The following is a 23,779-nucleotide window of genomic DNA, read 5'->3' as shown; positions in this document are numbered from 1 at the left end:
TAGTTTAGTGAGACCGATTTTGGAAAAAATAACGCTCTCCTGTTAGTGGCGTAGTTCGGATACTATCACGCAGTGCAAAGTGTGCCGCTAAGCCAGCGCAAAACAAAAAAAGAACGCCTATCTAGGAAAGTATATTTCCTGGAAAAACATAAACAGCTAAACATGCGAAGGCTGCGGAAGTTTGTAGAGCCATATGCTGCAGGATCTGCTTACTGATTACTCAGTAGGCGACTACTGTACGGTTAGACTTGCTGAAATTCCCTGTCAAAAACTTCTGACAGAAGACGCACATGCCTTATAACCTTATGAAACGAGAAAGAAAGACCGTTACGTAGGAAGTTCGCATCAACTGCATTGAATGACATGGCTTTCTTTTTAATAACTGGGTGTTTTCTATACATGCTTGAAAATCATTGCACGCATTCTTTGCTGCCACAAATTCTAGGGTCAGGCATCCTCAGCGGCCACTTGTAGACGTCGTACCTACACTAACGTCTTCGCACAACTAACGCTCCCTCACTCTGCTCACCCTTTTCGTTTCTTAAATAATACCTCTCATCTAGCGCAGGGTAAGAAACTAGTCTTGCGTCTGGTTAACATTCCTGCCGTTCTTTCTCTGCACGCTATCCTGTACAAAAGAGCGCAAGCGCAATTCGCAAGCCAGAGCCTCATGCAGCTCAAGAAACATTCCCTCGCTACGAGTTTCACTGACCGCTGATTATCATGTGCTCCGCCGTAGACGGAGATCCAGAACCTCCGTGCCAAGGGTGCTCAGGCGCCACCCAAGATGGACGCCGAACTGGAGGCCCTCAAGAAGAGGCTGGACGACCGGCAGAAGCAGCTGGACGAGTTCGAAAAGAGGCTCAAGAAGAAGAAGGAGAAACTCGAGCAGGCAGAGGCTGCCATGCAAAAGGTTCGTCCAGCTTGCTATACTGTAGCGCGTTCTCACAACTCCCACTGTTTCACCCCCTGTACACACTCTGCTCGTGTCTCTTGGTGCGCCATTGTTAAATGCGAGAGCGTTACTTGGCTTTTTGAGTGACCCCGCCAGATATTATCGCATTCGGACCTTATACCGAGCCGGGCGGCGACGTGACGATGAATTTTTGTCGGTAGTGTCCCTTTAATTGTTATAGCAATAAGAGGGACCGAAGGTCAGCTTAGCTGTTGTATGGGCGGTGTTGCCGCGTTGCCGAAAAAAAGTATCTGACAATTGATGGCCGTTACTTCGCGCTTTAATGGAGTACTGACACGATTTTGAGGCGTCACAGAAGGGACATTTTTCATTTCCTTGGTATGCAGTGCTTACGCTCTCCACACACCGGAGTAGGACAACACGTATAAAATTTCAAACTTTTCGTCGCTGAGCATCTGCAAGCCAGCCCCACCGCGAATGACATTATCCCGACGAGTCGAACACAGTTGCGCTGACTTTGCGAATCCTGCGTCCTGCATGCAGCCTAAATCGCAGAAATCACTGTCGGCGTCGCTGGACGACAATTCACTCATCGTTGTTTACATGTACCACGAGCAGATGACAGATCTGCCCCTAGTACGTCGAGAGTTGGTCTCCCCGTGACGTCACTCTGCGATAACACCTCACTGAGAAGCCACCCTTTCGATATGTATTTTTTTAAAGTAGCGGTATTAAAGATATATTCGATGCATTCTCAGGCACCACAATACTCTTTTTAGGGTTCTCGACATCAGTGTATTTATTGAGAGCAACAATACAAAAATATTCAAATTTCGTGTCGGTACTCTTGGCGTTTGCCTTCCTTCCAGGCGCAAGGTGGTGTAGAACCGGCAATAACGCAGAATCTATGTGGTTCAGTAAAGACAGTAGCGCTATCGTGCATTAACAAGACTTAGCAACATAAGCAGCTCTCTACGAAACAAGAATTTATGTACACATTATATCTGGGCCACATGACTGTACACATTACTCTGGGTCTGCGTGTGTGCGCTGAAAAATTAACTTGTTGGTGCTTGCAATGCTGTTCAAAGGTAATCAGTGGTTCTCAGCCATGGATGTTTCGGGACCCCTTGTGGAATGGTGGAAATGGTGAGAGACCCCTTGCCGTGCGATGAAATTGGGGGGTCATAAATTAACACAGCATGCAGCGTGAAATAGGTGCCTTTTATTTTTCCCTGGCAAACAATGGTCAAACTGAAGGGCCACAACAATTCGATCTCAGCAGCTTGTCAATAAGTTGTGCGGTCTGCAGCCACATTCAACCTGTTTCGAGCTATGGTTGCTCTTCAAATATGCAAGTCTGGCATGCCTGCGTGCATATTTCGGTGGAGCTGACATAAGTCAGCTCCGCCGCAATGCAAAAGGTTATGCGGTGAAGAGAGAGAGAGAGATACGAAGAGGAAAGACAGGGAGGTTAACCAAGCTTTGGCTCGGTTGGCTACCCTGCACTTGGGGTGGGGGAAGGGGAAATAATAGAAAAGAAAGGGTAAAGAAGAAAGAAGAAGAGTAAGAAAGGGATGGATGAACAGTTTGAAACTACACAACACGAACTCGCGCTGTTAGTTCACAGGCGCTCGTGAAGTCCTGTGGTCCTCAAGAAGCACAAGAGGGCTTTCGTGGCCTTGCGCATATGCGAGACCGTAGGCCAAGGTCCCAAGATCTTCTTTTCTGTCAGCGGTCTTGAGTCCAGGTGACGGAGCTTGACTTCCATACTACGTCGTTGAGCTTGGTATGATGGGCAGTGGCATAGAATGTGTTCAAGCGTCTCCTCGCAGGCGCAAATGTTGCATGCCGCACTGCTGGCCATTCCAATGAGATTCGAATACGCATTCGTAAATGCCACGCCCAACCACATGCGGCACAGTAAAGTTGCATCGCGTCTTGAGAGCCCGGATGGCAAACGAAGTTGTAAATTTGGGTCAATCGAATACAGGCGCGCGTTGGAAAAACCCGGCGTATTCCATTGTAGAAGAGTGATACGGCGTGCGAGTGATTGTAGTCGCCACGTGGCATCTGTTCTCAAGAGTGGTATGGGTGTCCGCTGGTCTTGGTCATGAGCCGATCGTGCAGCTTCATCCGCGCGATCATTGCCGACAATTCCGCAATGACTCGGCAGCCATTGAAATATAATGTCATGTTCTTTCTCGAGTGCTTGGTGGTAGTCGTGCCTTATCTCGTACACGGATTGTTCGTGTAATCCGTGCCGTAAAGCAAACCGTAGTGTTTGTAAGGCTGACCTGGAGTCGCAAAAGATGGCCCATCGATTAGGTGGCTGCTGAAGGATGTACTTGACCGCACCTTGAAGCGCTGCGAGTTCTGCGGCTGTCGACGTCGTGATGTGCGAAAACTTGAACTGTAACAGTACGTTATCAGATGGAACAACCACCGCTCCGGTAGAGCTGTTGGAATTAGTGGAGCCATCGGTGTAAACATGCTTGCGGTCAATGTAGGTTTCTTCCAACAGACGCAAAGACAACTGCTTCAGGGCTAGCGGTCACATGCGTGCCTTCTTAACGATTCCAGGAACCGATAAGCACACTTCAATTTGATGGAGAGTCCACAACGCAGATGCCGGACGCATCGCAGGTTTGAAGCCAGGCGGTAATATGTCGTAGTGTCTTGTCACAATACCGCAGAATGAAGCATGGGGCCTCCGCGCTGGCAAACACGCTAAATGATGTGACGGTAGCCGTGACAAATGCCGCATGTACGCTCTCAGCGTCTCAACGATGATATGAGCTGCGACCGGCTGTTCTTGTGCGATAGCGATAGTTGCAACTGTCGATGAGCATCTTGGAAGGCCAAGACATGTCCGAAGTGCTTGGGCTTGCACGCTCTGTAGTGCACGGATGTTAGTCTTGCACGTGTTGGACAGGGCAGGAAGGCTGTACCGTAGAAATCCGAGAAAGAGGGCTGTATAAAGCTGCAGCATTGAATGCACGGATGGTCCCCATGATTTTCCGGCAACGAACTTAAATACGTTCTCAATGCATATGAGTTTTCTCTTCAGATGTGCGACATGGGGACTCCAGGTTAGGTCGCGATCCACGATGACACCTAGGAATCTATGGCTGCTCTTATAAGCAATTGATTGGCCTTCGATGCACACTGGGTAGAAGCACATCGGTTTGCGTGTAAATGCCACTGCTGCACATTTTTCTGTAGCGATAGTCAAACCTTGCTGGCGAAGGTATGCAGATGTCAATGTTGCCGCCTTCTGTATTCTTGCGCGCACTTGAGGCCGTGTCACGCCGGACGCCCAGATGCAGATATCGTCAGCGTAGAGAGATATATTAGCCGTCTGTGGCAGCGTTTCGGTGAGCCCCACCAGAACTAGGTTGAAAAGAGTCGGGCTCAGCACGCCACCTTGTGGCACCCCACGACTTGTGAAATGCTTATTGGTAGGCCCATCTTCTGTTAGGACGAACATGGATCTCTTTGTGAGGTAGCTTCTTACCCATCGAAAGACGGGACCTCCAAGTTCTGCTGCTTCGAGAGCTTCGAGAACGGCCTCGTGGGTCACGTTGTCATAGGCACCTTTCACGTCTAAGAAGAGTGCTACCGACAGCCGCTTCTTAGCTTTCTGCTGCTGAACGGAGGTAACCAAGTCAATGACGCTATCGATTGAAGATCGACCCCGTCGAAAGCCAGCCATAGCATCAGGATAGATGTTATAATGTTCTAGGTACCATTCCATGCGTGTCAGCAGCATCCTCTCCATGACATTGCCGACGCAGCTTGCTAGTGCGATGGGCCGGTATGATGCCAAATCCAGCGGAGACTTTCCAGGCTTCAACAGAGGTACCAGGCGGCTGCACTTCCACTCGTCGGGGACTTCGCCATCATGCCAAGATTGATTGAATATGTCCAGGAGACAGCATTGTGCCTTCGGACCCAGGTGACGTAAGGCAGCATAGGTCACTCCATCTGGACCTGGGGACGACGATCAGCAAATGGAGGTTCCATTCTCTATGGAAGAACTTCATGCGGTGAAGCATGCCAAAAATCAGAAGGGGCCGCTGTCACGGGACATAATGTGCCCCCAAAAAGAGCGTTTTCTTTTCTTTTTTTTATTTTCGAGGATGGGTTTCTCGGATCTCCAAAAATGGCTTCCTGGACCCCCTGAGGTCCGCGGACTCTCATTTGAGAGCCACTACGTTAGGTATTTGGTAGGGCAAGTCATTGGTGCCAAGTTTCCGAATTCACACGTCACTTAACTGTGGACACAGGTTCTTGGGTGAGTTGCTCGAACTTTGCTAGGTACGGACGCGTATAATAGACGAGAATTAAAGGAAGCAGGAAACATATGTAGCTCTCTCTCTCTTGCACTACGTTTGTCTCGTCCTCTTTTTCGTCCACGTCTTTTAAGCGCATTCAAACTATTGCAGTGACATCTAACTGTGCGATGCTTCACTGAACATGTTTTCTCTGCGTCGGCAGGCGGGCAGCACGGAGACGGAGCAAGAACTGGTCCGGCAGTTGGCCGAGTTGAAGATGCGTTGCGCCGAGCTGGAGACGAGGCAGCCACCGCCTCCACCGACGGGAGGAGCCAACGAGGCCGAGCTGGAGCGGCTGCTCCAGATCATGTCTTCCCTCGAGGAAGAGAAGGTCAATCTCAACGCACAGATCAAGCAGCTGCAAGAGTGAGTGCGCCCTGCTTCAGCGTACACAACAAGGCGGAGAACAGTTGATTGCTAAGGCGAAAGCCTTATTAGACTCAGCGGTCGAAAAATCTGGCGTCCGGCGACGTCGTCCAGCGGCGGCGTGAACGCGTGTGGTAGCGAAAGTATCGTGACGTTAAGTACAGATATACTGATTGGAAATGACTAAGAATACGACTTAAGATGAATTCAAAGTAAATTGAAAATGAACTTAATACGAACCAACGTACGTTAAAGTGAATGAACAATGAATCAACGCACATTAATGGGAATCAAGAGCGAATCGAGTCAATTAGGTCTGAATCAAGAATGTATCAAGAAAATTAAGTGTGAATCAAGAGTGACTCAAGTGCATTAAGTGTGAACGAAAAATGAATCAAGAGATTTAGGCGTAAATCAACGTTCATTAAAGTAAATGAAGAGTGAATGAACGTATAATAAGGTGAATTAAGTGAATCAAGAGTGACTGAAGAGATTTCAAGAGTGGTTCATATACCATAGGATTTTGCCTATGATCTGCTTAGCGTTAGCTAAAAATGACTCGGTGACTTTTTACACGCGAGAGCATATCGATAGCTTCTAGTCGCCGTGCTCGTGTGAGCATCTACTTTTCTAAAACTCCAAACGGGCCATTTCTGTCATCTGATCGAAACTTCTGAACTTATCAGGTGCAAGGTATGATTCCGTGACGTACCAGTGGCGCTTGTTTGCGGTTGTCTTAATTATAACTTTTGTCCTATTGTGTCCCGCACAGGGCGCTAAAGGACCGAGACAGCAAGCTGAATGCGCTCAAGCGCAGCCAGCAAACGGACAAGACGCGGAGCGCCCAGATGATGGACGAAGCTCGCCGGAGAGAAGGAGACCTCGGTCGAGAAGCTTCCAAAGCTCAAGTGAGTGCGGCCGTCTTTGTGTTTCTTTGGTCATGACGCCATCCCTCAACCAGAAGATCTGGGTACTTGATCTTCTAGGGGCTTGTTTCTTTTCCTTGGAGTATATATCAGCAACCAGGACTTATTGAAGAAGCTGCCCTAATTGATGACCATACTGAGACCTCACTGATGAATATAACTCAAGCACAGGAGTACATAGCATAAAAGCGTGCACTCAATATGCAAAAAACGTTGTCTATGCGTTACACGATGTGTTTAACGAAATATTTGTGTCGCAGCTGAGACAAGGAAGAAAAAAACGAGGGAAGACAGGATAGGGTGCCAGACTTTCAACTGTTTTATTTTCCGCACATCAGTTGAAAGTCTGGTGCCCTATCCCTTCTTCCCTCGAAAAGAAAAATTTTTTAATGGACGGGTACTCGCTTTTTCCACGAATTAACGGGAACCAAATGAAAAATGAAAAGCGGAAACAGGGTCGCCAATGCTTTGTGGGGCTAACAATTCTCTTGTTTAACGGTTCTGCGAACTTGTTCACTCGATAAGTAACATTCCACGTGTGTCTCACTTCGCCGCATTCTCTGTTCATTACAGGCTCCTGTACCATGCACGAAACTATCAATTGTCATCTATGCTGTCTTTGTTGCTCTTCTTCTCTCGCAGGCGCCTGGTCCAGCCAGTTTCTTCTCGAGTTTTTTCTAATGTTCCTTTCGTTACGTTCACATTCTGTGTTGACATTTGAGACTCGCGCCGGGGGCGTTGGTTTTCGGGCTCGGAAAAACGATGCATGCTCGGAGGTGTCTGTCGTCGTGAGCCTTTTGGATTTGCCTCTCATCTAACGGTGAATGCCGAGCACTAAAACCTACGCGCTAGTTCTGTTTTATCATTACCTATTTCGTCGCAGTTGCCTAAGAAGCGTTAACTACTACACGATGAGTGAGTTACCGCGAAGCCGTGGAGTAAAAGCTAACTATAACTGCCTTAAAAAAACGAAACGAGACGAGATGCGTCTCGCTGGCGCTGAAGGACATTTACATGTTGCATATACATATATACACTTATATGTCTCGTCGTCAACGCGTTGCAGCGTTATTTCACTTTCGCTTGTTCTATAAGCATGTGTGTTTACTACGGTGCGCAGCGGACGTACTGTATGACCCCCAAGAACTAACTAAGCGAATCAATCGATTTTTTTTAAAACTTTGCTGGGAAAGTTCCCTTAAAGTTCGGACATCGACATTAGGAAAATGCTGGCTTGTTGATGCTTCATGTGAAGCTTCGATAATGCCCTTTGTTTTGTTAAGTGTTTGCTGACACAGGCTAAGGATCTTGATGACGGTCAAGGTCAAAGTTTTGTTGGTCAAGGTCAAAGTTCGACAGTTGAAGGACGAAAATGAGTTTCTTACCGTTTGGTTGTTTCAAACCTTTCCGTTTGCCCTGTAGATGAATCAATGTGTTTTTTGGGTTTGTTTCGTTGTGTCTGTTGTTTTTTGTTTGGGTTTGCGTTGTTAGTTTGGTTCGGTTTTTGTGTCCCACTTGAGTTTTGAGAGCTGTTCCCGGAGGCTGCGGGAGGTTTGGCCGTTGGAACGGGCTGCTCACGATCTGAACCTAGTGAGCCAGGGAGGGCGGAATGCTGAGAGTAGAGAGACGCTCTGCAGGAGGAAGTGACCCGGCAGCGAGAACGCATCGAGGCCCTGGAAGAGGCCCTTCGAGAGAGCGTTGAGATCACAGCCGAGAGTGAGGCTGAAGTGGTGCGCCAAGAGTGCCTGCTGAGGGAAGCCCAGGAGAAGGTTGGTTGGTTCACTATTCCTGAGTAACCTGGCGCTACCAAAGAGGACTAAAAAATGCCGGAGTAGAAGCTCTCGAATCGCATTACCGGCAAAGGTAAAGCCACGGTTTGCGCCTGGTTTGTGTCGGAAGCATGCTCATTTCGGTTAGTGCCCGCTTAGAGATAAAGTGGTTTTGCTGTGTTAAACGCTAGACTAGTTATAAAGTACGAGATCGTTGTTCCCGACGAAAGTAACTTGTCGAGACAAGTAATGATCACTTGATCCTCTATAAAATTTGAGTAGACTTTGAGGCTTCTTAATGAAACTAGTAACACAAAGGCACACGTCGAGCACTACATGTTCCAAAAAATTAGCGATATTAAACTGGCAGGGCGTGTAAGAAAAACGCTGATTTTTTCTTCGCTACACGCTAACGTTTTATCTTGTCACCGGTAAAAATGTGGATTCTTGCCTTCACTTTCAAGGCATAAGTTCCACTCCAGCATTTTTTAAAATCCTCTTTGATCGCAACCTAGAAACCACCTATACATGACAAGTATTCATTCATTCATTCATTCATTGTTATGGCTATCAATACTCTTGGTTGAAGCGGCCCCTTGCTTGGTGACCAATTCGTAGCAGACATATAAATGGCACTATTCCAGGTGTCTTCAATGTCTTGCAGTCGTTTGGTTAAAGGACGAAATGGAAACTTAATTTACTTCTTTCAGTGCTTTTTATCGCATAGCTTTTAGGTGCAAACTATCTGGTCATGCAGCAGATCTCTGCAATATAACTAGATTAGCCATGGAGGCTTTTAAGCATCACTTAATCTAGGTATGCCGTTATATGTTCGGCTCCATTGGCAATAGTACGTGGTCTTCGCCCCTGTTTTACTGCGTCCAGTGTCTGCAGCGTGCTGGGTTGGTCTTTGGCGGAGAGGGGGGTCATACACTCTCCTGAAGTTGAATACGTAGTACCGTATTTAGTCGAATGTAACGCGATCTTGTATTTCCAGATATTTGCTACCTAAAGCAACGTTACCTAGAAAAATAACTGTCTAAAGTCAACCCTCGCGTTACAGTCGAGTAAATACGGTACTCTAAATGATTTCTATTTTAGGGGCGAAGCTCCTTAGGGTGTGGGTTGTTCCCTCCTCTGTAGTATATATGTAAGTAGCCAGCTCTAGTTTAATGAATTGTTCACTAGATTGCGTTTCATGTATTTCTTAGAGCCTAGATGGCATTTCATGTATTTCTTAGAGTTGTTGTTTAAAGATGACAGATGGCGCTTGTATAATGCGAATGGCGCATGTCATTGGATGCCTGCGATCGTAAATGGCGCTCGCTCTTGGCGCGCTTTCTCTTTCGCTCGGAGTCGCCGGATGGAGGCAGACGAGGCGCTCGCTCTTGGTGCGCTTTCTCTTTCTCTCGGGAGCGGACACTTTCCCTGCATTTCACCGATCACAAAGCGGTGATAATGAAGGGACCACGTAAACCAACAGTACAATAAAAGTTTGATGTTTAATATGTACACGGTGTTTCACACTCTTTATATGATGTAGTGTGCGAATTTCACGGAAGAGTTTCACGGTTTACCGATGATTCCCTCCGGAGCTTCGCCCCACTCATCATCATTCATCCCGTGGACATGCTGTGATTTTTTTAAAGTGGATCTTGTTATAACCAAGGAGGACCTAAAAAATCAGTTGTGGAAGCTCTCACAATTCCTCACCGGCAAAAGTGAAGTCAGCTTTTGCCCCCCTTTAATCTCGCAAAAAGATTTTTTATTTCGGTTTGTGTCCTCTTAGAGAAGTTTTTCTCTGGTAGTGTAGGTTAGGTTAATTATGAAATAAAATATCGTTGTTCCCGACGAAAGTAAGAAATCGAGATGAGCATTATTGAGCTGGTCTCCATTAAATATTACCAAGACTTAAGGATACCAACAATACAAAGACAAACGTTAAGCAGTATCTGTCCGAACAATTTTGTCATAACAAGCTCGTAACGAATGGAAAGAAAACGCTCACTTTTCTTCGCTAAACGCTAATGTTTTATCGTGCTCCTACTAAGATGGCCGCTGCGGCCGCCATCTTTTGAGGGTCGCGGCTTCACTCTAGAGGCATGATTTCTGCTCGAGCAATTCGTTTTAAACCCCCTTGGGCGCAACCCACCGCGGGGGATTTTGCCACGAAACGGGTGGTACCTTGTTTTAGAAATGAAATTATCTTATATTCTAAATATGTTTAGAAATAGATAGTTTACAAAATGACTCATTGATATAATCGAGGCAAAAAGTAATAATAAGAAGAATAAACAACATGGAAGGAAAAAAAAAACTGGAGAAGGTACTGCACGTCGTCTAACGTCAATTTTATCAGCGTCTCCTTCTTATTTTGTTACCCTGGCCGTTTCGTCGCAAAGTCAATCTGTGAACGTGTTTCGTGATTAACTCAGTTTCCAGCTAATCTAGTAAATATTAAAAAAAAGTGTGAAGACCACTCACTAAGGCGCCGTCTTTTCGCAGAGCATAGGCTACGTTGTGTGGACACGAGTTCTGATTGAGTCATACTCGTTTCCATAATAAGCATGGTTATCGTCATCACCAGCCTACTGTATGTCCTCTGCAGGACGAAGGCCTCTCCCAGTGACCTCCAATTTACCTTGTCTAGCGAGAGCTGATTGTAAGATTATAAGAACGATTAAAAAAAGGCGGCCTGAGCCGCTTTGGTACGTTAGACCCAATAAACTAACGAGTAAAGCATAAACTACGAGAGTAAATTGTTACGTATAGAATGTGTATGTATCACAGGAGATAGTTTTACGAGACGTCGTATCTGTGTTTTCTTTCACTTTGTTATGTTGTTGAATGGTGTGTAACCGTATTGTGCGCGTTTATTGTAAGAAACGTGTTTCCTTGCTAAGAACGCATGTGCAAGTGTATACAAGAACAGACACTAGCATACCTTGTCATGGGCCTCTCTGATGCGTGATAGCTGGTGCCGACATATGTATCTAAAGAGGATAAAAAGTAATCTTCTTGTATTCATGAAGGAACAGCGAAGTACTACTATTTTCTAGGCTGCTACTAAGCAAAATGAGGCAAACACGCTGCTATGTTCAGCCGTACTAAAACATTATGACCCAAAAATAAGTGGGAAGTGCCGGTACTGTGGTGAAGTGGCCGACACTTGTTATATGGTCTGGGCCTGCCAGCTGAACCAAAGTTTAACCCGAATCCCCCACCACACCGAGCAGGACTGGGAGGCGACTCTGCTCAGTATCTCGAAACTGGAAGAACAAGAAACTCTGGTCCCGAGGGCTCGGTCGACGGCTTCGACCAATGACATCCCGGACTAGCGATGTCCACCAACCTGGTGGGAATAAGGGGTTTCTAACATCACTTGCTTCAATAAGGATTTCTGCTGTCGCTTCTGAACACGACCTTCGTGTGCAACTTGTTCGTCTATACTATCCAGTGAATTTGTCATGCGAGCCTCTTGTACTGGGATCGTTTATTGTATTACTTGTCTTGGTAAGCTCCTACGTATTAGTAATTCAGAAATAATGCGTTGTAATTGAAAGCTTTTCGTTACTAAATATGGTCAATGAACGGGACAGGCTAAACGGGGCTCTTTAACTGGCAGCTAAGGTTCCACATTCCTACCGTCCTACTTCACTTAGCTCCTTTTTTAACAACAACAACAAAAAAAAGAAAGCTTTCCTCTCCTAAAAGTGCTTAAAATCTTGGAAACTTTTACGGCGATGCACAGCCTTGCTCGTTGTCTCCCTTCTTTTCGTCTCGGACACCGTGTGATTCGTTTCACGGCCCTTATTACAGGTAACAGACTTGGAGGCCCAGCTGCGTCGCGCGAGGAGTAGCGAGTGCTTCCGCTGCGGCAGCTGCCCCGACCTCAGGTTCCAAATGAAGGACGTCTGCTGGAAGGCAATGTGGGCGGAACGGAAGCGACACCTGGATGAGCTATACGACATGAAGTGAGCATCGTCACACAACTTTACGTTCACGTGTCCCAATCAGTTCTTCTATGGAACCCACAAGGTGGAGTGGAGGATGTGGAATGTATAACACTTTCACCCATCCGTTTGTAGCGTGGATTAAGCTACGGAGGAAAGTTACGCAGATTTTGACAGCGGGGCTGTTTAAAGGGATACTGACAGAAATATTTTGGCCTCGCGCTTTTTTTTTTGTTGCATTGTGTTTGCTGGGGGCCTGTTAGTCATAACACGGCACATCGCTTGCTGCAGCGCGCGACAGATAATTAATTACAGGCGCATCATTACGGACCAGTGTCAGTTCGGTTTCAATAACGACAAGTTACCGGGTGCAACTATCACCACCTAGCGGATGCAGCGCTCGATCACGTCGGCACACAGAACTGCGGCGCAGTTCCGCGCAGTTCGCGAGCAGCCGCCGAGAAGTCGGCTGCTGGAGCTAAGGCGGCAGAAAAAAAAAAGAATAAATAAATAAAGGCGGTTATGACGTCATCATAACTTGTTGCAGCGTAGTCACGTGAGGGAAGTAGGGGGGCCATCGAGGGTCACCTTTGAGGGTGTCAACAGCGCGAGAGTGTCGATCTCTCACGCAAACTTCAAAATTCACTTAAAATACCTTCCAAGCTTTATTCGCTGTTGATATTTTGCAAATGATATACGCATGTTCACGGGAATCGATCCCGCAGGCTATCTCGGCCGCGAAATTTTGTGCCAGTACCCCTTTAAGCTCGGAGTAAGGGCAGAGTTGTAGACAAAAACTCGGCGGGTATCCGCTACAGAAAGCAGGTATGTGCCAAGCAGCTCCTAGCATAACATAGCCATGCGTGGTATAGTAAAAAAAAGGGGGATAGAAAGGAAAGTGGAGGTGAGGACGAAGGAAAGGAGGATGGGAGAGGGTTAAGCATGGCATAGCGTTGTATAGTATAGTTTAGCAAGGGGATGGAAAAGGGAAGTGAAGTTGAGGGGATTGATGTTGGGATGAGGAGGATGAAAAGGAGAAGGAATAGGAGGAGCTGAGAAGGTAAACCATAGCATAACCGTGTAGAGTATAGCATAGCAAGGGGTGTGAAAGTGAGGGTGAGAGTTAAGTGAAGTGAGGGTGAGGGTTAAGAGGAGGGAAAGGAGGAGAGAGGGTAATATAGAAAGAGATTAAGAAAGAAGGAAAGATGAAAGAAAGGAGAAGGGAATAAGATGTGGAAAGAGATAAAGAAAGAAAGAACATTGAAAGTTTGAAGTTTGAAGTTTATTCGCATGAAATAAATACAGATCGATTGCAAACACTCTATGGCCCCTTAGCCGAAGGCTAGTATTGGGGCCATTTACAGGCATGTAATTGCAGAAATGCACATTTACAAACACGTAACTGACAGTTTCGATCGTCAATGACAATTACGTAGAAAAAATGAGAACTAGCAGATAAACAAGGAAAAAAAGAAGAAGAAAAAGAAAGAAGAAGTATAAGACGATGAAGAAATATCTCAATCTGTGTTCGCCAGGTAGTGGCGCTTGGTGGCCCGCTCCGCTGTTTAGTCATATTTCACAGGCATGGAACTGGTTTTAATTCTCTTTTTTTTTTTCAGAAAGGAAGCTTCTTAGTGCAGAAATTATTTCGCCTTGTCCGAGTTTCGAACCCGGGACCAACGCTTCTGAGGGGCAGTCACTCGACAACCTGAGCTAGACGTTAACGGCGCAGAACGACACGGGCTAAAGAATACGATCGTATGTCGTCTTCGCTCGTCGTCTTCAGTACGTGCCGTACTGCGCTTTACCAACCACTACCGACTCGTCAAAGATTTACTCTCCGTTTGAGCTTACCATGAGGCTAGCAGATGGCAGCGCGAATGAATCGACAACTCGAAACGCAGAGGCACTGAACATGGCACATTCTTTCTGAGGATATTGCCGTTTTCAGAGGAAACGCGAATAGCGGAGTGAATTTCATGAGAGAGAAATATCGTAATCCACCCGTTCGTAGCACGAATGTTGTTATGGTTTCCACAGAACAAACCGGCCATATTGAGTTGTTTCGTTGCTTCGGGTTGTCGATTAATTCGCCTTCGCGCTGCTATTTGATAGTCTTCTGCATAGCTCGTATGGTAGAGCGTACAATATAGCATTCTCATTGAAAACGGACACCTGAATCCTCCGTTTTCAGAAGAAAGCTGCCATTATTGTCCTGTATACTAGTACACTGTCCATTGCAAGTATACCGGGAGAGCATATACCAATACTATTCACTTTCGGAGATCTGAAGAGAAGCGACGTTTTATTGAAAACGGCGTTGTCCATGGCAGCGAAAATCACAAGTAACCATCCAGATGATTGACACTTGCCTTGTCTAACGTGATCTGCAGGTTGGAGGCACTGTCGGCAGCCATCAGCGAAAAAGATGCGCACCTGGCTCTATTGGAAGAGCAGCCGATCCAGGACGAGAACACCAGGCGTCAGGCGGAGAGCTTGCGCGCCGAAAAGGAGCGTCTTGTTCAGAGGATCAAGATGGAGGTGCAGTATACTGACGTCACAATACACCCACCATAGGAACAATGTGTAACGCACGTGTCTTACGCATGCCGTGCATTCGAATGACGTACAGTGAGGATGGAAAGAAATGCGAACATGTGTTATCTACACTCTCTGCTGTTTTGCATTTATTTTCAAGCGGTTGTAGCCTCGATGGCGATAAAAAGCCGCTAGAGTCATTCATGATACAGTCAAGTACCATCTAGCATCTTTTTATTGCCATCAAGATCAGAGCGTGATGAAAACTGAGCGACGCGCTGTTCGCGTTTCTTTCAATGCCTCCTGTATACATCTGTTCCACATTTCACGCTCGTCAAAACGCGAATCTCTCCTTGAGCTCTCCAAGCGTTCATGTTTCCCATCGTGACGCCGTGCGCGCGGCCGTGCATGCCACTGCTTGTATTATATGCGCATTGGGCAGCCTGTGCTGTACCAGCTCATAACTGTGTTGATGCGCATTACAATATTGACGGGCTGCACTTGCCCTCTTTTGCTGCTTTTGCGAGTGCGTTGTGATGTTCCCGGGGGTGTCCTCCCTATCGTCGCCGTCATCAAGCGCACGCCGAAATGTTTCTTTAGTAGGCAGCAAATGCCTTCGCTTGCGACGCAGAAGTTTTCCATCTTCTGCAACCACTTTGTAGGACTTGGGTTGAGCACAGCACAGCACGACCCTTGCTTTTTTGTCCCAGGAACACTTCCTCACTCACACAACTTCAGCTTGGCTCAGTGGTGGCAGCGGTTGCCGGTTGCTCCTTTTCTGATGATTTCTGAAGATATGTAAACCAGGGCCATCCTAAATGTATAGCAGCATCGTTCGTAGCTTTCTGGCTTGAAGGGCCTCTGCCGGTGACGCCGCGCCTTCCAAAGGGGTCGTTCTGTAAGCAAGCAAACTGAGCCAAATATATTGATTCGTTTCAGCAGTATTCTCTGTTTGACCACTTGTATACCCCGTTCTCTGCTAGGCGATTTATTTGACTGTGGGTGTAGGTCTGAAGATGATGTGGTGAAAGTTGTATTCGCCTAAAAACGTGGTAAACTGGTCGCTTGAGAGAGGGGGTTCATTGTCTGAACATACCTTCACAGGTATGCTGTATCGCGTGAAGATGGAGCTACAGTAAAACCTCGGTGATACGATCACGGCTCGTACGAATTTCGGGGTGATACGAATTTTTCTGTGGTCCCGGCCAAGGCCCATTAGCGTGCAATGTATTGGAATACGGTTGTTGCGAACCGATTTGCACCCCGCGAGGTTTGATACGAACGTACGCTAGCGCACAGGTACGAACAGGTGCTGCCCGCGCGGTCGCGGAAGACCCGGCAGTCACGCGCGGGCGCGGACATGCGCGCTGCGCGACCATCCATGGTGCGTCATTGCCTCCGAGGTAGTGGGCGCGAACCATGGAGGCCTTTAGGCGCCTTCGCATTTAGATTACAGATGAAGTTGACGTCGCGCTTTTTTTTTTCCCGACGCGTTGACGCGTGCTCCTGTGATCGAGGCAGCAGCGTCTTTGTACTGTGTTGACACGTACGTGCCTGCCACGTCGATGCAGGCCATGTCCCCGCAATCAGACGTTCTATGAAATAAGACTGAAACTTGGGCTGCGGGTCCGTCATGAAGTCCTATTAAAGGTGGACAAAGACCCCAAGAAACGAAGCGGATGGTCTTGGCGAAGAAGCTTGGCCTCTATCTATTGCGTGCAAAGCGCTTCTTAAGTCACTTTCGCCGCAGTACTTTTGTGTCATGCAGAAAAGCGTAGTAAGATTAGGAAGGGCCTACTAGCGGTCACGGGACACAACACATGTGGTTCATTAATTACACACGCGCGCATGCGCCGTACATTTACGATTACAAGCATGATCGCATGACATCTAAAAACTTTACTGGCAATCATTCAGGGCTGTTCATGACGTCGCTGCGGCCCTGAGAAACACTGAATCAAAACGTATGCCAACTTTCTTTTGTCGCATGCTAATTTTATATGTTTTCTGGTGATACGAATTTCGAATGATACGAATATTTTTGATAACCTCGCGAGATTCGTATCACCGAGGTTTTACTGTGGTTGCTTGAATGAAGGTGCTAGCCGATTTACCTTTAAGTAGTTCCACCTCTCGAAAGTTGGACAGCGTGTCGTAAACGCATAAACAAGTTATCAATACCGACTCGGTGCCACGGTTGCTCATGTCCTGGACGCATTTTCAGCGGATCACGTTGCTGACTGTTCGAGTATTTCCTGCATACTGCGTGTCCCAGTACAAAGGCTTCAATGTCGCTATTCATACCTGGCCAGAAGAGAGCTTCTTGGGCTCTCGACTTGCATTTGGTTATACCAGAGTGGCCTTGGTGAATTTTTTTCCAGTGTCTCGCGCCTCACGCTGATGGGAATGACAATCTTGCATCCCTTTAACAGAACTCCCTGGACTTGCGAGAGCTCGCCAGTAAATGGCTTCAGCTGGTCTTTGACCTGTTCGCTTCTGCCCAGACGTTTGAGCACATTGCTCAAGTATTCATCGTAAATTGTCTCAGCGATCAGTCGCGTTAAAGTTCTAGGGTTCACACGAGACGAAACGATACTCACGGCGTGTACTTCCGCGTCTTCAATGTCGGTGTCGACCTTCTCGCAGTTGACTGGGGCCCGGCCAGGAAGAGCAGTTATATTGGAACAAAAAGAATTCTATTGTCATAACTAAGCAGTCTCACTAAAAAACGTTTCAGCCAGGGGAGCGTGTCACCGATTGCATTTAACAGATATCGAAATGAGAGCTCGGGGATCAATCTCCGCGATAACCGTTCACACATACGCAAAATGATTGAATCTTTCACAGCCATACACAATAGCCTTCGCCTCTTTCTCTATCTGCGAATATCGATGCTGGGATAGCGAAAGAGCTTTCGATGCGTAAGCGACTGGTTTGCACTTTGTATCTTGACACTGTGGCAAAGCAGCACCCAAGCCGTTCTGTGGTGCATCGCACGATATCTTACTTTCATTCCCAGGGTCAAAAAGCGACAGCAGTAGCTGTTTGCTCATGCTTTCGCATAGCTGTTTCCACTCTTTGGCGTGGCTTGCCGTCCATAAACACGTTTTGCCCTGCTTCAGCAAACTTCGTATCAGTGCGGTCTTGTGTGCCAACGCTGGCAAAAATGTGCTGAATTAGTTTGCCACTTATTGTAATTTGTATGAACAGACAAACAGCAAGAACAGAAGGAAAGAAGTCGACAGGACAGACGCTATGCTAGTCATGAAGCTTATATATTAGTCCCGAAGTTACGTTACTCATGAGTTTGCCACGCCGAGCATTCTTCGCACTGAATGCTTGTCTTTCGACTCGGGCATTTGCATCATGCATTGTATCAGGGAGGAACTCGGCCGTACTCCCTCACTGCAGATTACGCCACCTAGGAAATCCTTCTTGCTCCAATTGTGCACTTCACTGCGTTGAATGTCAAGGCCGCTCGTTCCGCCGCTTCTAGTGCTAATCTTAGCCGTTCATCGTGCTCTTTCGTTGAAGTATCCCAGAGTAATATGTCGTCTACATGAGCCCTCACTCCTGGGAGACCCTTGAATATTTTCATATAGAATTTCTCGAAAAACTTCTGGCGCTTACGAGATTCCGGAAGGTAGTACATCAAACGCGATAGTGCTGATTAAAATAATGGTATCTTAAGTGGGTCGCCTGCTTATTGAAACATCGCGGGATCGAATCCCGGCCGCGGCGGCTGCATTTTCGATGGAGGCGAAAATGTTTGAGGTTCGTGTATTTAGATTTAGGTGCACGTTAAAGAACCCCGGGTGGTCGAAACTTCCGGAGCCCTCCACTACGTCGTCACTCATAATCATATCGTGGGTTTTGGGACGTTAAACCCCAGGTATTATTATTATTATTATTATTATTATTATTATTATGCATATTGAAACACTTCCAACTGGACCTGTGCTTCAAGTTCGAGGATTGTGTGTGTGTGTGTGCGTGCGTGCGTGCGTGCGTGTGTGTGCGTGTGCGTGTGTGTGTATGTGTCTGTGTGTGCGTGTGTGTGTGTGTGGTTGTGTGTGTGCGTGTGTGTGTGTGGTTCTACCAAGCAAACTAGAGGGCTGGGGGTCAGCTCACGGTGTTAATATATGTTGTCATGTCATGGGCTGACTTCTTCCATTGTTTTCGCTGTTTTATTTCAGACATATTTTTCCAGTGGATGGACAGATGCACCACAATATGTTAGTCATGAAGTTGTGCATGGCTTAAATTCTAGGTGTTCCTGTAGAGAGTTCTTTCATGTAGTCCCCATTCTGCAAACATAGGAATGAAAGTGTAGTGAACCTGACTGATTTAACCGGGTAGAATTCATACACGTGTGAAGTGGTTACACGGAAAATTCTAATGTAATCCTGGGACGTCCTCATGCTATAGAAACCCTACGTTCTCTACGTGACGAAAAAAAAAAAAAGCTTTTCGTATAAGTTTACTAGTTCATGAAATAAGCGAAAGGAAGTCATCAAATGTTGCAGCGATAAAGTTACACTGAAGGAGACAATTAAAAACCGTTTGTGCTAGTTTTGTTGCAGATTATGCGCGCGCAAGAAAAAACTACATTGTCGTTAAATGCTATTACTCCGAGGGAGTTATAATCAGGCAGCTTTCACTTAAGAAATAAAACAAAGAACTTGTGATTGTGAATAAGTGTCTGAGAGTGTTCATTAAGGCAATTAGTATGAAAAACAGCTATACTTCATAACTTTACGGAGATCTTATTGCTTATCACATTTCGGTTATATAAATTGTCTCATTAAGCTCATGCGAGCTATTCAACAATAAATGCCGCAGGACGTGTAGTGTAAAATTGCAACCACGAGTCGCTTAGTACTTATGTTCTTTTTTTTTAGCAAGTCTGTTCATTTGACAGGGTATACTAGAAGAATGCTTTATTCGCCGATACTTTGTCAAGTCTGCATGTAAAGCTGTTCATTTTCGCTTGCTGCAGAACCAGAGCCGTGTCAAGATGATCGCTGAAGCCGACGACGCCCTGCAACGGGTCAACGGCACCGGAGATGGCGACACGGCGAATGAGCAGGTACAGTTGCTCCATTAGCCTTGGGACGCAAAACGAGAGTGCCCTTCAGCAAATCGACAAACATAATAATCTCATCAATCGTTCGCTGAACAAAGTGCCTATATTGTTAAGTCATTCCTAGGTGAACCGTAAACTGTATTAGTCCGCCCTTTCTTTTGCAAGATTACAGATTCCTGCTCTAAGCAGGAATGCAACAAGTTTTCGTTTCATAGCCCCAAAAATAGCATGTCTTGCGCGGTTTCACCTTTATACCCAACTTCCTTCCCGCCATTGTGCGGAGTTCGCGTTTTTTTTTTTTTTTAACTGCGAAGAGTAAGTTATTCATAGCTTGCGTTCACTTCAAGGCATTCCTTCTGTAGCACTTTTGCGAGTATTTCCTGCGAATTCTCTTCAGCTTATAATTTCAGCTTATACCGCGGGCAGTTTTATCTATGCTTTATCTGCGTTGATCGTCTGACAGCTTCGCGTGCCTAATACCCGCACACACAAAAAAATTCAGCCGCTCAGTTAGTTCCCCGTCTCGTAGTTTGCTTAAAGGGGCCATGACCAACGCCTCCTAAAAGCGTTGCCATGACACGGTCACCCACCAAAGTGCGGTTTTCAGCGAAAAATATAAGTAGAGGGTCTATTGTGCCTGTACATATATGAAAAATGGACTGTGAAAGAATATTTCATAGCAAAATGAGCCCTAGAAGTCGCCGGCTGTAAACCGCGCCCACTTCCGGCTACCGCCATTTTGCTATTGCGTGCGTGACGTCATGTGCTTCATAGAGTGGAGCCGTCGCCTTCTACCTAAGTTTCAGCCGGTGCAAATCGTTCAGTTTTCAATGTGAAGCTCAAGAAAGCTGAAATAGCTCCATTGTACGAGCAACGTACTGACCACGAAACAATATGGTTGGCCGGAATACAGACGCTCGCAAAGCAAGTGGCTTGTTAAGTCACGGCTCGCGAGTGCGCCAGTGTTGTCAGATTCCGGGGTCACTCGCGTGTTTATAAAAATATTCATTATAAACTAAGTACCCGACCAAATGAGCTGAAATGTCGCCAGCTCCTTTGTGAAGACCGAAGGATTAACACACATAACACAGATTATGAGTGAAAATTGGGTGTCATCGCCCCTTTAAGCTGCAGCGCACGTAACATGTCATGTGCTCGCTAACCCTGTACTACACCCCCCCCCCCCCTTCCTCGGAGCTCTCATTACATGGAGAAATGAGGAATTCTAGGGAGATAACTTTACGATCCCGCACTGGAAGGAGCTAAATGAATAAGAAGATCAAAACTTTACGAGAGGAAATGGAGTAAAGCGGAATTCAAGAGCTAATTTAAGAGTCCATGTTCAGGGCTCCGCTGGCCTTCTCCACCTAGCGGACGTGATTCAGGAGCATGAATCACGCCTCAGGGTCCGAGCCTAACGCTTTGATATGAGGTACTCGTCTGAAACGCACACGCAAGAGGAACTGTACCGACTATGCAAACGCATGCCTAACAGTGAACGCGTTATATTGTTTTCTGTAGTTAAGGCTCCACTTTTGCAGGGTGACACGGCGAACAAGACAACGTGATCCTCCCGGACATCGCGCCAACGCAGCTGCCTTCGATTCGGATAAGCCTTGATGGCGAGTAAGGCTGGAGTCAACGGGAACCAAATAACTCCCTCTTGCCGCCACAACCCTCCACATACCGCCTTCGCCTATTCCACGAGACCACAGCCTTCATTTTGTTTTTTCACTCCTGCTTGTTATCTTTTTGGTGCCATATATTTACCTGTTGTTGTTTTGTACTGGTACTACCGTGATGTACGTACTATTTATTTCATTGTTAAATATTTCGTTCATTTTTGTCACCGTGCCAAAAACCAGACGGGAAGTCCATGACGAGTGCGAATTCGCACATGCCATGATGACCCGAGCTTCTTTTTTAACCATAGCCTTCCCGGTTTCTTTTGAACTTTCTTTTTTGTAAAGATTCAGCCCGTCGACTTTTTCCATATGTCGTTGTTTGTGTCAGCGAAGGAAAGACTTATCCACGATATCTTTCGGTCATATAAATCCACTGCGCTGTATTTTGCTAAGAACCAAAATATCTAGAATTCTTCTTTTTACTTCTCTTGTTACTGTAAGTCCGCTACCGTTTTTTCTTGGTGTCTAACGGACAACGGTATGTAAACTATGCTTCAGTACTTCATTTGCTGCAAGCTATCTTGTTCGTACATCTTTATTTTGTTTAACGCAAGCTGATGTACGATTCGTTTCTTGTATAAGATGAGAAAGTTGTCGCTTTTATTGTCTGTACATATTGTGTGTTTTTACGATGACGTGTGCTTTCCTCTGCGCCCATTAATTGAGGCGCGTTCATCATATACACATTGCTGTATGTTGTGCGTATTTTCGAAACGAGCATTCGGTGTGCCATCCCCCCGTTTTGCTTGTGCTGTATGTTTATAGGTGAGAAAGCAACCTTCCTTTCGGTTTTGCCTCATGGAAAGAGTTTAACGCGCAGTGTGTCCTTATTAACCGGAGAACTTCTCTACGGTTAGGGCAGGCGGACAGCCGCGTTATGTCACATAAAGCGGATAGATGACCGCACTAACCTGAAAACAACCTCGTTTCGCGAAGCATTTCAGCCGCTGTGTTCGGGATTGACCTGGAGGACTAGCTAAGACTTGCAACGTCTGCGCTATGACCTGGCTTTCGCGTTTCGTTGTGCCTATAAATAAGAAAGCTAATCGCAAACCATGGCAGATCGTACACATAATATCGGTTATTGCGAAGATTATGACTTACGGTTCGGTAATGAAGGCACCGGTCAATGATATAAATACACTTGGATAAGAATACTCTTTGCGACAACAGATTGGACTGACATTGACACATACGTGTACTTAGACTTCGATTAGACTTAGGCATGCTCTGTGGATCTAAAGAAAAAGTGTGCAAGGCGTTCACAAATGCAACGTGGAATTACCATGCGCGTTGTTTCATACATGCGACGAAGCAATAGCGCGAATGTTGCACACAACTTTGGTACAGGAGTCACACTGTCCCTTGTTCCTTATGGAAACGGGACGTCATGACCTCACGTCCATCAAATGTTCCCCGCCTCTACGCTATTGTTTCGCCACGACAAAAAATACCCACCGTAGCTGACACTCGCACCTTACTGCATTTCTTCCGTGTTTTCCTGGCAACAAGAAAAAGCCACTTAGACGTTGTTCCACCGATCAGCAAGGACAACGTTTCGTTCATTTGTTGTAGCTGAAGCACAATCGTAGGAGCTGGCGTTCCAATAGTGACTCAGCAGGTTTTAAGTGACGGAGGAATATTAAACGAGGGCACATATCACTAGAGTCGAGACAAGGTTGTACTGTTATCACACGTAGCTGTAAAGACATAGTATTCTTGACGTAAGAACATGAATGAGCTTAAACGTGTAGAACACTTAACTGACAGGTTGTGTGTGACGTAAGAAGCACAGTGCACGCTACGGTTATCCTTTAGTCTATAAGAAAAATGGATGATTGTGTGCTCGGGTGACCTAACACAAGAGGTGTCTTACGTTGCACTTATCTGTTAGCTCCGTAGTTGTTCATAAGCAGCACGCGTAGGGGGGGGGGGGGGTATTGCAAGGCTTATGTCTTTAATCTTCCCATATTCAAATTATTATTCCCGGAGCAGTCAACTCGCGTAGCCCGCGAAGAACCACACAAGGCTCACTTCAGGAAATCTTTATTAATGAATACCTGGCTAATACTCCCAAGTGGCATAAATCAGGTGGCAGCCCTTAAAGGCCAACTCCGGCGATTTTTTGGCCATGTCAAAGTAATGGTGCTTTTATGTTCCTGAGACGCTCCTCTTACGGGCCCGATAGCAGAAGTACTCGTCA

General features: G+C 46.4%; 1 protein-coding gene across 1 annotated transcript in view; it reads left to right on the top strand.

Annotated features, from left to right (window-relative positions):
• LOC119396285 (trichohyalin-like) overlaps positions 1–23,405 on the top strand; it is a 110,373-nt gene extending 86,968 nt beyond the window's left edge. The window contains 8 exon segments of the mRNA XM_049417029.1: positions 740–913; positions 5,417–5,619; positions 6,392–6,527; positions 8,183–8,314; positions 12,134–12,288; positions 14,661–14,808; positions 19,805–19,894; positions 21,433–23,405. Coding sequence (XP_049272986.1) covers positions 740–913; positions 5,417–5,619; positions 6,392–6,527; positions 8,183–8,314; positions 12,134–12,288; positions 14,661–14,808; positions 19,805–19,894; positions 21,433–21,459 — 1,065 coding nt within the window. The 3' untranslated portion in view covers positions 21,460–23,405.
• The last annotated feature ends 374 nt before the right edge of the window (positions 23,406–23,779 follow it).

The sequence above is a fragment of the Rhipicephalus sanguineus genome, chromosome 6, assembly GCF_013339695.2.
Source record: "Rhipicephalus sanguineus isolate Rsan-2018 chromosome 6, BIME_Rsan_1.4, whole genome shotgun sequence".
Lineage (NCBI taxonomy): Eukaryota > Metazoa > Arthropoda > Arachnida > Ixodida > Ixodidae > Rhipicephalus > Rhipicephalus sanguineus.
Note: the sequence above shows the minus strand (reverse complement) of the source record. Positions and strands in the feature narration are given on the sequence as shown.